We start from the raw sequence: 14,533 nt of genomic DNA, 5'->3' as shown, positions 1-14,533 counted from the left end.
AATTGTAGTCTTTCTCTGTACCTGTCTTCCAGGTACGTTTCTTGCAGGTGAATTATTCATGATTAGGGGCATGATACATTATAACAGACCTATAACTGAGATGAGTTTTAACTTTAAAATGATTTCAGATCATTAAAGTTCCTTATTTGTTGTCTTATATGATATCCATTAGCTTGAGCTCGTTAAAATATGGATAGAATGTATAGGCTACAATAGATACAAGTTGTGTCCACTTGGGAAGGAACATTTACTTTGGCTGATGTGTCAGTCGTGATCATTACAGGCTACAAATATTTATGGGTTTATAATGAATTATAAGACAACTTTTATTTTTTTTATTTTAAATTTAACTACTTTAACTACCTTGTTTGCAATTTCCAGATTTTACATGATTATTTGTATTAAAAAAAATGTTGCAGTATGAAATCTCGTTTTCAAGTGTCCCCAAAAAATAAAATAAAAATAACTTAGTAACAAGAATAATATGGCGACTACAGTCTAATAATAATAACAACTAAATAATAATAAAAAACAAACGTACATTAACAGCATAGAAAGGTTGTACAATTACTAATAGGCCTACAACTAATATAAACTACTACTACAACTACTACAACTAATATAAACTACTACTACAACTACTACAACTAATATAAACTACTACTACAACTAATATAAACTACTACTACTACTAATATAAACTACTACTACAACTAATAAAAAGTACTACTACAACTAATATAAAGTACTACTACAACTAATATAAACTACTACTACAACTAATATAAACTACTGCTACAACTAATATAAAGTACTACTACAACTAATATAAAGTACTACTACAACTAATATAAACTACTACTACAACTAATATAAAGTACTACTACAACTAATATAAACTACTACTACAACTAATAAAAAGTACTACTACAACTAATATAAACGACTACTACAACTAATATAAAGTACTACTACAACTAATATAAACTACTAATACAACTAATAAAACTACTGCTACAATTACTAATACAACTAAAACTACTGCTACAACTAATATAAAGTACTACTACAACTAATATAAAGTACTTCTACAACTAGTATAAACTACTACTACAACTAATAAAAAGTACTACTACAACTAATATAAACGACTACTACAACTAATATAAAGTACTACTACAACTAATATAAACTACTAATACAACTAATAAAACTACTGCTACAATTACTAATACAACTAAAACTACTGCTACAACTAATATAAACTACTACTACAACTAATAAAACTACTGCTACAATTACTAATACAACTAAAACTACTGCTACAACTAATATAAACTACTACTACAACTACTAATACAACTACTGATACAACTACTAATACAACTACTGATACAACTACTGATACAACTACTGATACAACTACTGATACAACTACTAATACAACTAAAACTACAACTACTAATACAACTAATAAAAAGAACTACCTATAATATATACATACACAAATATATGCATATATATTCATATACAGTGCATTCGGAGTGTTCAGACCCCTTCACTTTCTTTTACTTTAAATTATTAGAAAATATTTATTTTATTTTTGTAATCGCTGCCAAAGGTGCTTCAACAAAGTACTGAGTAAATGGTCTGAATATTTGTGTAAATGTTATTTTTCAGTTTTTTGCTTTTAATAGATTTTCAAAAATGTCTAAAAAACAGTTTTTGCTTTGACATTATGGGGTATTGTGTGTAGATTGGTGAGGTGAAAATAAATGTAGTACATTTTAGAATAAGGCTGTAAAATAACAAAATGTGGAAAAAGTCAAGCGGTCTGAATACTTTCCCAATGCACTGTACATATACAAAAGTATGTGGACACCCCTTCAAATTAGTGGATTTAGCTATTTCAGCCACACCCGTTGCGACAGATCGAGCACACAGCCATGCAATCTCCATAGACGAACATTGGCAGTAGAATGACCTTACCAAAGAGCTCAGTGACTTTCAACGTGGCACGGTTATAGGATGCCACCTTTCCAACAAGTCAGTTCGACGAATTTCTGTCCTGCTAGAGCTGTCCCGGTCAACTGTAAGTGCTGTAATTGTGAAGTGGAAACGTCTAGGAGCAACAACGGCTCAGCCACGAAGTGGTAGGCCACACAAGCTCACAGAACTGGACTGCAGAGTGCTGAAGCGCGTAGCATGTACAATGTAGCGCGTAGCATGTACAAATCGTCTGTCAGCACAATAATTATTCCTCGGGATCTTCATTAAATGGGTTTCCTTGGCCGATCAGCCGCACACAAGTCTTAGATCACCATGCCCAATGCCAAGCGTCGGCTGAAGTGGTGTAAAGCTTGCCACCATTGGACTCTGGAGCAGTGGAAACACGTTCTCTGGATTGATGAATCACGCTTCACCATCTCCCCCAATTCATCATGCCAACTTTAAAGTTAGGTGAAGGAGGAATAATGGTCTGGGGCTGTTTTTCATGGTTCGGGCCCCTTAGTTCCAGTGAAGGGAAATCTTAACGCTACAGCATACAATGACATTCTAGATGATTCTGTGCTTCCAACTTTGTGGCAACAGTTTGGGGAAGGTCCTGTCTCTACATGACAACGCGCCCATGCACAAAGCGAGGTCAATACAGAAACGGATTGTTGAGATCGATGTGGAAGAACTTTACTGGCCTGCACAGAGCCCTGACCTCAACCCCATCGAACACCTTTGGGATGAATGGAACGCCGACTGCGAGCCAGGCCTAATCGATCGCCCAACATCAGTGCCCGACCTCACAAATGCTCTTGTACCTGAATGTCCCCGCAGCAAGTCCCCGCAGCAATGTTCCAACTAGTGGAAAGCCTTCCCAGAATAGTAGAAGCTGTTATAGCAGCAAAGAGGGGGACCAACTCCATATTAACGCCCATGATTTTGGAATGAGATGTTTGACGAGCAGGTGTCCACATACTTTTGGTCATATAGTGTGTGTGTATGTATGTATATGTATGTATATATATATATAATAAATAATAATACTATATATATATATAATAATACTATATATATATAATAATACTATATATATATATAATAACATTAACTCTGAATGTGGTGCAATTTCCTGGCCACAAAATAGGATTAATTAAATATTGGTTCATGAGGTCTCCATTTTCTGCAGGTCAACATTGCAATTCAATTGAATTGAATGGGGATGACAGCGCCCCTCAATGGTACTTGGCCTTCTATGGAAAGAGCAGGCACGTGGTGGAGCTTAAGATAAGAGAGAGCCGGGCAGTAATTTAACAAATGTTTCAACAATTTGGAAGTGTGGTTTTACAATGAAAAGTTCTTCCATGATTCCATCAAGACCGATTCATGAAATGTATCTTACTCAACACAACTATCATCAGGACCAACAATGGAAATAAGTCATTGGAATTATTGTGTCATAACGCTGCTGAGGATATGCTTGCTTTTTAAACTGGCTAATAAAATAAATACATTTGTCAATGTATTGAAACATCACAATAGGCCTCTATGCCTTGGATTGTTATAAAGTTATATCACCCACCCTTCTTTGCAGTGACCCCATCTCTGCGGACCCGCCAACTCTGACATCATCAGCTCTATTTTACCTTTGACCCTGCACCTCCAAGGCCATGTGTCGCCTGTCGATGACCTCACTATTCGTCTGCTTCTGGTTGGTGGGGAGGGGTCAGTGTGACGCTAGCTTTCAGGACTCCATGGGAGAGCTGCACACAGAGTTCGCGGTCAGACTCTACCAAACGCTCACCGAGACGGAGAATAACTCCAACCTGATGGTGTCGCCGCTGAGCGTCTCGCTGTCCTTGGGACTTCTGCAGCTGGGCGCCCGCGGCAACACGCTGGCACAACTGGAGGCGGCACTGGGATATGACGTCAACGGTAAGAACCCCCGCCACGAGTGGCCTGTGTGATCCAACAGTTACAACCTCTGACCCCGGGAACACATGTATGCCAGAGTCTACATGGGTTCGTATCCGGCCCACTGCCCTTTGGCTCACCCTCCCCATGTTCCCCATCTTTCACAATGTACTATATTTTCAATAAAAAATATATATTATAAAAGGAGTGGGACTGTCCCAGAACCCACTACCAAGCAGAGCCTCCCTAAGAGTTCCAAAGGCATCCAGAGGAGTGCAGTATGCTACTGGGTGGTCAGGTTACTGGGTGGTCAGAGTACTGGGTGGTCAGGTTACTGGGTGGTCAGGTTACTGGATGGTCAGGTTACTGGGTGGTCAGGGTACTGGGTGGTCAGGTTACTGGGTGGTCAGGTTACTGGGTGGTCAGAGTACTGGGTGGTCAGACTACTGGGTGGTCAGGTTACTGGGTGGTCAGGTTACTAGGTGGTCAGACTACTGGGTGGTCAGACTACTGGGTGGTCAGATTACTGGGTGGTCAGACTACTGGGTGGTCAGACTACTGGGTGGTCAGGTTACTGGGTAGTCAGGTTATTGGGTGGTCAGGTTACTGGGTGGTCAGGTTACTGGGTGGTCAGACTACTGGGTGGTCAGGTTAATGGGTGGTCAGGTTATTGGGTGGTCAGGTTACTGGGTGGTCAGGTTACTGGGTGGTCAGGTTACTGGGTAGTCAGGTTATTGGGTGGTCAGGTTACTGGGTGGTCAGGTTACTGGGTGGTCAGACTACTGGGTGGTCAGGTTAATGGGTGGTCAGGTTACTGGGTGGTCAGGTTACTGGGTGGTCAGGTAACTGGGTGGTCAGGGTACTGGGTAGTCAGGCTACTGGGTGGTCAGACTACTGGGTGGTCAGGGTACTGGGTGGTCAGGTTAATGGGTGGTCAGGTTACTGGGTGGTCAGGTTACTGGGTGGTCAGGTAACTGGGTGGTCAGGGTACTGGGTGGTCAGACTACTGGGTGGTCAGGGTACTGGGTGGTCAGGTTACTGGGTGTGTAGGCTTGTGTTGAAAGCCCATTACCAACACACCTTGTTCATCGAATCAAGGTCTTGATGAGAAGTCGATTCTAAAGCAGTTTTAGTGCTGGGTTGGAGCGAACCCCTGCATTTGTTTGAAAACCCCTATAACTCTCCGGGACCAGTCAGTGGTCCCGGGTGGTCAGACTACTGGGTGGTCAGACTACTGGGTGGTCAGACTACTGGGTGTGAAGGGGGGCCACAGCTGTTGATTGCTGGTATAACATGCTGTGCTGGTACAAAGACAGAGAACTTTAAGTAACATCTAAGTGTGCGTTTATTTTGCTCTCTTTTACTGTTAGTTCAAGTGTTTCTAGGTGTGTGCATACCATTCCTTTAAACTGGTGCTGGGCTACACCGTTGCTACGGGGCCTCGTGGGCCGGTTGGCCAAGGCAATGTAGAGTAGAGTGGTGTCTGGAGCTCTAATACCTGCCCCTGCTCTATAATCTGATTATTCAGAGAGTAATACTGAGACTCTGCGGTCGAAAGGCCACTGTGTTACACTGCAATAGTGACAGCAGACACTAAACAAGTAGAGTTCACAAGTCATGTGAAGGACTTACTCCAGGCAGGGACATAATAACATATTCTCTTGATTTAATTAGCATACTTGAATGAAAAAAAAGGTGCAGGTGGCAGAGTGAAGAAAACCAAGGGTGGTCCGAAATGCACTTACCAATGCAGACCTGGATTAAATGGGTTGGCTGACGCCTGGTCTCTTTTTCACTCATTGATTCTAGCGGGAACCTTTCCACTTGGCCTAGCCACTGATTCCACTTCCTGTCTCTCCAGACATGCAGGTGCAGGACTTCCTGTTGCGGTCGCAGGGGGACGTGGGTAACTCCAGTCACGGGGTGCGGCTCCAACAGGCCTGCGCCCTATTCATCCAGACCGGCGTCCAGCTCCTTCCTGTTTTTACCCAGCATGCAGCAGCCCTGAGCAACAGCAGTCTGGTCCGAGCCAACTTCAGTCAGCCCAACCACACCCACAGCCAGCTGCAACAGTGGGGACGCAACCACGGAACCGGTGAGCTGCTCCAGTCCGGTGGCAGCGGGGGGCTGTTTGGGTCTGGCAAGGCCCAGGGAGAGGCCTCGTTGTGGGGCAAGCGGCTGCAGATGGCCCTGGTCAACACAGTAAACTTCCGGGGAGTGTGGCAGAAACATTTCCTCTTCACTGATACCCAGAACCTTCCCTTCACCCTGTCGGACGGCAGCACTATCAAGGTGCCCATGATGCACCAGGCCACAGAGGTCAACTTTGGTAAGTAGTAGTGTATTTTAAAGGGACCATGTGCAATTAAAAGCACATTTCAGACAGTGAAGTATGCACCAAAGTTCATTTTTACCCACAGTCAGCAATAGTTTTCTGTCGGGACTTTTCGTTGCCGTAGTTGAACTTGTCAGTTCATCCCTTACATACTTATCGGTTCAACACTTACATACTTATCGATTCATTACCTACATACTTATCGGTTCAACACTTACATACTTATCGATTCATTACCTACATACCTATCGGCTCAACACTTACATACTTATCGATTCATTACCTACATACCTATCGGCTCAACACTTACATACTTATCGATTCATTACCTACATACCTATCGGCTCAACACTTACATACTTATCAATTCATTACCTACATACCTATCGGTTCAACACCTACATACCTATCGGTTCAACACTTACATACTTATCGATTCATTACCTACATACCTATCGGCTCAACACCTACATCCTTATCGGTTCATTACCTACATACCTATCGGTTCAACACCTACATACTTATCGGTTCAACACCTACATACCTATCGGTTCAACATCTACATACTTATCGATTCATTACCTACATACCTATCGGTTCAACACCTACATACTTATCGGTTCATTACCTACATACCTATCGGTTCATTACCTACATACCTATCGGTTCAACACCTACATACCTATCGGTTCATTACCTACATACCTATCGGTTCAACACCTACATACCTATCGGTTCATTACCTACATACCTATCGGTTCAACACCTACATACCTATCGGTTCAACACCTACATACCTATCGATTCATTACCTACATACCTATCGATTCATTACCTACATACCTATCGGTTCAACACCTACATACCTATCGGTTCATTACCTACGTACCTATCGGTTCATTACCTACATACCTATCGGTTCAACACCTACATACCTATCGGTTCAACACCTACATACCTATCGGTTCAACACCTACATACCTATCGGTTCAACACCTACATACCTATCGATTCATTACCTACATACCTATCGATTCATTACCTACATACCTATCGGTTCAACACCTACATACCTATCGGTTCAACACCTACATACCTATCGGTTCAACACCTACATACCTATCGATTCATTACCTACATACCTATCGGTTCAACACCTACATACCTATCGGTTCAACACCTACATACCTATCGGTTCAACACCTACATACCTATCGGTTCAACACCTACATACCTATCGATTCATTACCTACATACCTATCGATTCATTACCTACATACCTATCGGTTCAACACCTACATCCTTATCGGTTCATTACCTACATACCTATCGGTTCAACACCTACATACCTATCGATTCATTACCTACATACCTATCGGTTCATTACCTACATACTTATCGATTCATTACCTACATACCTATCGGTTCAACACCTACATACTTATCGGTTCATTACCTACATACCTATCGGTTCATTACCTACATACCTATCGGTTCAACACCTACATACCTATCGGTTCATTACCTACATACCTATCGGTTCAACACCTACATACCTATCGGTTCATTACCTACATACCTATCGGTTCAACACCTACATACCTATCGGTTCAACACCTACATACTTATCGATTCATTACCTACATACCTATCGGTTCAACACCTACATACCTATCGGTTCATTACCTACGTACCTATCGGTTCAACACCTACATACCTATCGATTCATTACCTACATACCTATCGGTTCAACACCTACATACCTATCGGTTCAACACCTACATACTTATCGATTCATTACCTACATACCTATCGGTTCAACACCTACATACCTATCGGTTCAACACCTACATACCTATCGGTTCTACACCTACATACTTATCGATTCATTACCTACATACCTATCGGTTCAACACCTACATACCTATCGGTTCAACACCTACATACCTATCGATTCATTACCTACATACCTATCGGTTCAACACCTACATACCTATCGATTCATTACCTACATACCTATCGGTTCAACACCTACATACCTATCGGTTCATTACCTACATACCTATCGGTTCAACACCTACATACCTATCGGTTCAACACCTACATACCTATCGGTTCAACACCTACATACCTATCGATTCATTACCTACATACCTATCGATTCATTACCTACATACCTATCGGTTCAACACCTACATACCTATCGGTTCAACACCTACATACCTATCGGTTCAACACCTACATACCTATCGATTCATTACCTACATACCTATCGGTTCAACACCTACATACCTATCGGTTCAACACCTACATACCTATCGGTTCAACACCTACATACCTATCGGTTCAACACCTACATACCTATCGATTCATTACCTACATACCTATCGATTCATTACCTACATACCTATCGGTTCAACACCTACATACCTATCGGTTCAACACCTACATACCTATCGGTTCAACACCTACATACCTATCGATTCATTACCTACATACCTATCGATTCATTACCTACATACCTATCGGTTCAACACCTACATACCTATCGGTTCAACACCTACATACCTATCGGTTCAACACCTACATACCTATCGATTCATTACCTACATACCTATCGGTTCAACACCTACATACCTATCGATTCATTACCTACATACCTATCGGTTCAACACCTACATACCTATCGGTTCAACACCTACATACCTATCGGTTCAACACCTACATACCTATCGGTTCAACACCTACATACCTATCGGTTCAACACCTACATACCTATCGGTTCAACACCTACATACCTATCGGTTCAACACCTACATACCTATCGGTTCATTACCTACATACCTATCGGTTCAACACCTACATACCTATCGGTTCAACACCTACATACCTATCGGTTCATTACCTACATACCTATCGGTTCAACACCTACATCCTTATCGGTTCATTACCTACATACCTATCGGTTCATTACCTACATACCTATCGGTTCATTACCTACATACCTATCGGCTCAACACCTACATACCTATCGGTTCATTACCTACATACCTATCGGTTCATTACCTACATACCTATCGGTTCAACACCTACATCCTTATCGGTTCAACACCTACATACTTATCGATTCATTACCTACATACTTATCGATTCATTACCTACATACTTATCGGTTCATTACCTACATACTTATCGGTTCAACACCTACATCCTTATCGGTTCAACACTTACATACCTATCGGTTCATTACCTACATACTTATCGATTCATTACCTACATCCTTATCAGTTCAACACTTACATACTTATCGGTTCATTACCTACATACTTATCGGTTCAACACCTACATACTTATCGATTCATTACCTACATACATATCGGTTCAACACTTACATACTTATCGGTTCATTACCTACATACCTATCGGCTCAACACTTACATACTTATCAGTTCATTACCTACATACTTATCGGTTCAACACTTACATACCTATCGCTATCGATTCATTACCTACATACATATCGGTTCAACACTTACATACTTATCGGTTCAACACCTACATCCTTATCGGTTCATTACCTACATACCTATCGGTTCAACACCTACATACCTATCGGTTCAACACCTACATACCTATCGGTTCATTACCTACATACCTATCGGTTCAACACCTACATACTTATCGATTCATTACCTACATACCTATCGGTTCAACACCTACATACCTATCGGTTCATTACCTACATACCTATCGGTTCAACACCTACATACTTATCGATTCATTACCTACATACCTATCGGTTCAACACCTACATACTTATCGATTCATTACCTACATACCTATCGGTTCAACACCTACATACCTATCGGTTCATTACCTACATACCTATCGGTTCAACACCTACATCCTTATCGGTTCATTACCTACATACCTATCGGTTCAACACCTACATCCTTATCGATTCATTATCTACATACCTATCGGTTCAACACCTACATACCTATCGGTTCAACACCTACATACTTATCGGTTCACTTAAGTATCACTTAGATACTTGTCAGTTCATCACTTAGATACTTGTCAGTTCGTCACTTAGATACTTGTCAGTTCATCACTTAGATACTTGTCAGTTTGCCACTTAGATACTTGTCAGTTCATCACTTAGATACTTGTCAGTTCATCACTTACATACTTGCCGGTTCATCACCTACATGCTTGTCAGTTCATCACTTAGAAACTTGTCAGTTCATCACTTCAGATACTTGTCAGTTCATCACTTAGATACTTGTCAGTTCGTCACTTAGATTCTTGTCAGTTCATCACTTAGAAACTTGTCAGTTCATCACTTAGATACGTGTCAGTTCGTCACTTAGAAACTTGTCAGTTCATCACTTAGAAACTTGTCAGTTCATCACTTCAGATACTTGTCAGTTCACCACTTAAATACTTGTCAGTTCGTCACTTAGAAACTTGTCAGTTCGTCACTTAGAAACTTGTCAGTTCGTCACTTAGAAACTTGTCAGTTCATCACTTAGATACTTGTCAGTTCATCACTTAGATACTTGTCAGTTTATCACTTAGAAACGTGTCAGTTCATCACTTAGAAACTTGTCAGTTCATCACTTAGAAATTTGTCAGTTCATCACTTAGAAACTTGTCAGTTCATCACTTAGAAACAGTCAAATCAAATCATCAAGCACAAAACAACACAATGAGTTTTGATTCATAGTATAGTAGACATTATACAAGACATTGTAAAGTGTTAATGTTTAGTGCTTCTGCCTCTGCATTGCTTCCTCTCTGGGGTTTTAGGCTGGGTATCTGTAAAGCACTTTGTGACAACTGCTGATGTAAAAAGGGCTTTATAAAATAAATGTGCATGATTGATTATATCCTGGTGGTCTTATTTAAAATTGTCCTTCCCTTGGTTTCCCTCTATGTGCAGGTCAGTTCCGCACCCTGTCAGACCAGCGTTACACAGTCCTGGAGCTGCCGTACCTGGGCCACTTCTTCAGTCTGCTGGTGGCTCTGCCCAGTGACAGGAAGACACCTCTGTCCTCGCTGGAATCCCAGATAACCCCCCGCGCTGTGGCCACTTGGGACACTGGCCTCCGCAGAACCAAGATGGATGTCTTCCTCCCCAGGTACACGTCGATCTCAATACGTATTTATCTGAACTTTAGTTATACCAGGGTAGTCACTATATATATTTTTCCGAGCACAAAGTGTCCTAATCTTCATGGTGTCTGATCTACTGTAGCATGGCAAAACAGCTGAATGGTAGAGTAATGGGACTGGCTTTTACTCACAGGTTTAAAATGCAGAATAGGTTCAACCTGAGGTCGGTTTTGCCGTCAATGGGGGTCAGTGACGCCTTCAACCCAATGACAGCAGACTTCACTGGCATCTCAGGTACAGTATACTCATTCAACTGCCTTATTCTGGTTAAATATGAGATCTATTTGGCTGGTCCTAAGATCAATTTGTGCTTTTTGCCTATTCCATTGTCAAGCCAATGTTTTTTTGCATGACAATTCCCTAAGGAACTGTCTGTAGAGCAACAAACAGACTGGCACCCAGGCTAGAGATCCATGTCATCCTCAGGACAGATGACTGTCCAGTACTTACAGCATTGTTTGTTATCTCTCCACAGCGGAGGAAGACCTGTATGTGTCAGATGCCTTTCATGAGGCCAGGATAGAGGTAACAGAGGACGGGACCAAGGCAGCTGCAGTAACAGCTATGGTGCTACTCAAACGATCCCGAGCTCCCGTCTTCAAAGCAGACAGACCTTTCTTCTTTCTCCTGCGACAAGTCAGCACAGGTAGGCCTACCATACAAAAAGTGGACAGATAGCTGACATGATCTGCGTGATCACTGACGTCACAGGAAAAGGAGGGCACTATTTTGGTGTTTTATTGCCGTTACAGCATCACCTTGTTAGTTTGGTCGTCTATTTATCATCTCACTCTCTTTCTCTCTCCAGGATCTGTTCTATTTATGGGGCGCGTGGTGAATCCAGCTGAACAGGCGCCCTAGGACCCCCTTGCCCCCCATTCTAGGACCTCCTTACCCCCTCCACCATTCTAGGACCCCCTTACCCGCACCACCACCCTAGGACTCCCTTACCCCCTCCACCATTCTAGGACCCCCTTACCCCCTCCACCACCCTAGGACTCCCTTACCCCCTCCACCACCCTGGGACCCCCTTACCCCCTCCACCACCCTAGGACCCCCTTACCACCACCACCCTGGGACCCCTTTACCACCACCACCCTGGGACCCCCTCCACCACCCTAGGACCCCCTTACCCCCTCCACCACCCTGGGACCCCCTTACCACCACCACCCTGGGACCCCCTCCACCACCCTAGGACCCCCTTACCCCCTCCACCACCCTAGGACCCCCCTTACCCCCTCCACCACCTTGGGACCCCCTTACCCCCTCCACCACCCTAGGACCCCCTTACCACCACCACCCTGGGATCCCCTTACCACCACCACCCTAGGACCCCCTTACCACCTCCACCACCCTGGGACCCCCTTACCCCCTCCACCACCCTGGGACCCCCTTACCCCCTCCACCACCCTGGGACCCCCTTACCACCACCACCCTGGGACCCCCTTACCACCACCACCCTAGGACCCCCTTACCCCCTCAACCATACCTTACCTCATATTCAACCTCAACCATTCTAAAGATCTACTTTAACTGTATATAACAATATGAATATGTATATATGAAGTGTGTGTAAATAGTATTTTTGTTGTCTCTTGGTGTCTTTGCTATATAAAACTGTTCAATGTAATATCTTCTATAACTGTTCTGTACTTTGTCATGTATTTGTACATTTTATGTGGAACCCCGGGAAGAGTAGCTGCTGCGTGTGCAGTAGCTAATGGGGATCCTAATAAACTAAACTACCCGTATTTATTGGTGACCCAACAAGAGGGTCAAGACACTTCAGGAAGAGGAACAATATTTTTGTACATTGTAAATAAAATGGTAATACTTTGTGTTTTGCACCAGAAGTGTTTTGGTCCATTTTTTTCTCCTGCAGCTATATTATAGGCCTTCCACTTCCTGTCTGATGCATGGTGCCACTTCCTGTCTGATGCATGGTGTCACTTCCTGTCTGATGCATGGTGTCACTTTCTGTCTGATGCATGGTGTCACTTCCTGTCTGATGCATGGTGTCACTTTCTGTCTGATGCATGGTGTCACTTCCTGTCTGATGCATGGTGTCACTTCCTGTCTGATGCATGGTGTCACTTCCTGTCTGATGCATGGTGTCACTTCCTGTCTGATGCATGGTGTCACTTCCTGTCTGATGCATGGTGTCACTTCCTGTCTGATGCATGGTGTCACTTCCTGGCTGATGCATGGTGCCACTTCCTGTCTGATGCATGGTGTCACTTCCTGTCTGATGCATGGTGTCAGAGAGGTTTCAGAAACTCTCACATCCACCACATTTTATTCAAACTCAACTGATCACTGCTGTTTCCCATAGTTTGTGTGAAAAAAAAATACTCACCTTCTGGAGAGATTTTATTTATCACCCGACACATCTTCAAAGAGAAACCTCCGTCAACAACATGCAAAGCCTCACACTTCCTTGACAGTAAGTGAAATAAACCATAATAATGACAATGACACTTACTGAACAACTGACACATATTTACATGGACATTCAAAATATAAAACTTTATTCATGGAAATACAAAAAAGCACTTTCTCTGGGAATATGCTTTAAATAATTCACTAGTTATTTACATCTATACAGTGTATTCAAAATACTATTTTGGTCGAGTCCTCTTTACAAAACAATAACAAGTATGGCAAAAACTTGGTCCCTATGAGGGAGGGGGGTATTGGACCAGAGACAGAGATCCTATGAGGGAGGGGGGTATTGGACCAGAGACAGAGACCCTATGAGGGAGGGGGTATTGGACCAGAGACAGAGATCCTATGAGGGAGGGGGTATTGGAGAGAGACACTATGAGGGAGGGGGTATTGGACCAGAGACAGAGACCCTATGAGGGAGGGGGGTATTGGAGAGAGACACTATGAGGGAGGGGGTATTGGACCAGAGAAAGAGACCCTATGAGGGAGGGGGTATTGGAGAGAGATCCTATGAGGGGAGGGGGGTATTGGACCAGAGACAGAGATCCTATGAGGGGAGGGGGGTATTGGACCAGAGACAGATATCCTATGAGGGAGGGGGGTATTGGACCAGAGACAGAGACCCTATGAGGGAGGGGGTATTGGAGAGAGACCCTATGAGGGGAGGGG

General features: G+C 42.9%; 1 protein-coding gene across 1 annotated transcript in view; it reads left to right on the top strand.

Moving 5' to 3' along the window:
* Nucleotides 1-12,607, top strand: part of LOC129820806 (probable serpin E3) — a 13,108-nt gene extending 501 nt beyond the window's left edge. Inside the window, exons 1-7 of the mRNA XM_055877789.1 lie at nt 1-32; nt 3,587-3,927; nt 5,768-6,235; nt 11,187-11,385; nt 11,553-11,653; nt 11,895-12,065; nt 12,228-12,607. The exon at nt 1-32 is cut by the window's left edge and continues 501 nt beyond it. Of these exons, the coding sequence (XP_055733764.1) occupies nt 3,663-3,927; nt 5,768-6,235; nt 11,187-11,385; nt 11,553-11,653; nt 11,895-12,065; nt 12,228-12,280 (1,257 nt within the window). The 5' untranslated portion in view covers nt 1-32; nt 3,587-3,662 and the 3' untranslated portion in view covers nt 12,281-12,607. The remainder of the gene's footprint in view (nt 33-3,586; nt 3,928-5,767; nt 6,236-11,186; nt 11,386-11,552; nt 11,654-11,894; nt 12,066-12,227) is intronic.
* Nucleotides 12,608-14,533: the final 1,926 nt, after the last annotated feature.

The sequence above is a fragment of the Salvelinus fontinalis genome, chromosome 23, assembly GCF_029448725.1.
Source record: "Salvelinus fontinalis isolate EN_2023a chromosome 23, ASM2944872v1, whole genome shotgun sequence".
Lineage (NCBI taxonomy): Eukaryota > Metazoa > Chordata > Actinopteri > Salmoniformes > Salmonidae > Salvelinus > Salvelinus fontinalis.
This window is presented reverse-complemented; position numbering and strand designations above follow the sequence as displayed.